This window comes from Haliaeetus leucocephalus, unplaced genomic scaffold (genome assembly GCF_000737465.1).
Source record: "Haliaeetus leucocephalus isolate CR32 unplaced genomic scaffold, Haliaeetus_leucocephalus-4.0 Scaffold0, whole genome shotgun sequence".
Taxonomy (NCBI): domain Eukaryota; kingdom Metazoa; phylum Chordata; class Aves; order Accipitriformes; family Accipitridae; genus Haliaeetus; species Haliaeetus leucocephalus.
In genome coordinates, this window is record NW_010972436.1 from 30,136,002 (window position 1) to 30,136,566 (window position 565).

Here is a 565-nt window from a genome sequence, read left to right on the forward strand (position 1 = left end):
GCGGGGCGGCGCGGCGGGCTCGGGGGCGCGGGTGGAGGCCCAGGCCAACCCCAGCACCAGGGCGACCAGCAGCAACGCGAAGAGCACGGTCACCTCATCGCCGACGCCCTCGATCAGCGCCATGGCGGCGGCACGCGGCTACCGACCTGCGGGCATAGAGCGGGACCGTCAACCCGGGGGGTCGCGGGCGACCGGAGCCGCCGTCGGCCCGGAGCCCTCACCTGCCGCCATCGCGCCGCTTCCGCCTGGCCGCAAGGCACGGCGGGAGCTGTAGTTCGGTGCTGCGCATGCGCGGAGGCGCACAGCGAGACGCCGGGAGCTGTAGTCCTATTCTGCGCATGCGTGGAGGCCGCCCCCCGCGGGGCACGCCGGGAGCTGTAGTCCTGCCCCGGGGCTGGACGTGCCTCCGGAACGCCCAGCCCCGGTGGGCGGGACTACAGCTCCCGGCGTGCCCCGCGCCAGGCTGAGCCTGCGCAGTCGGGCTTCCTGGGCCAGGGCCCTTCCCTCATCCGCCATTGTCGGTTTGAGAAAGTGCCGGCCCCTGCAGCCTGAGAAGACGTGGTGC

The 565-nt window shown here is 74.3% G+C and overlaps 1 protein-coding gene across 1 annotated transcript in view; it reads right to left on the bottom strand.

Annotated features, from left to right (window-relative positions):
- TMUB1 (transmembrane and ubiquitin-like domain containing 1) overlaps positions 1-170 on the bottom strand; it is a 1,350-nt gene extending 1,180 nt beyond the window's left edge. The window contains exon 1 of the mRNA XM_010563642.1: positions 3-170. Within this exon, the coding sequence (XP_010561944.1) occupies positions 3-123 (121 nt within the window). The 5' untranslated portion in view covers positions 124-170. The remainder of the gene's footprint in view (positions 1-2) is intronic.
- Between the last annotated feature and the right edge of the window lie 395 nt (positions 171-565).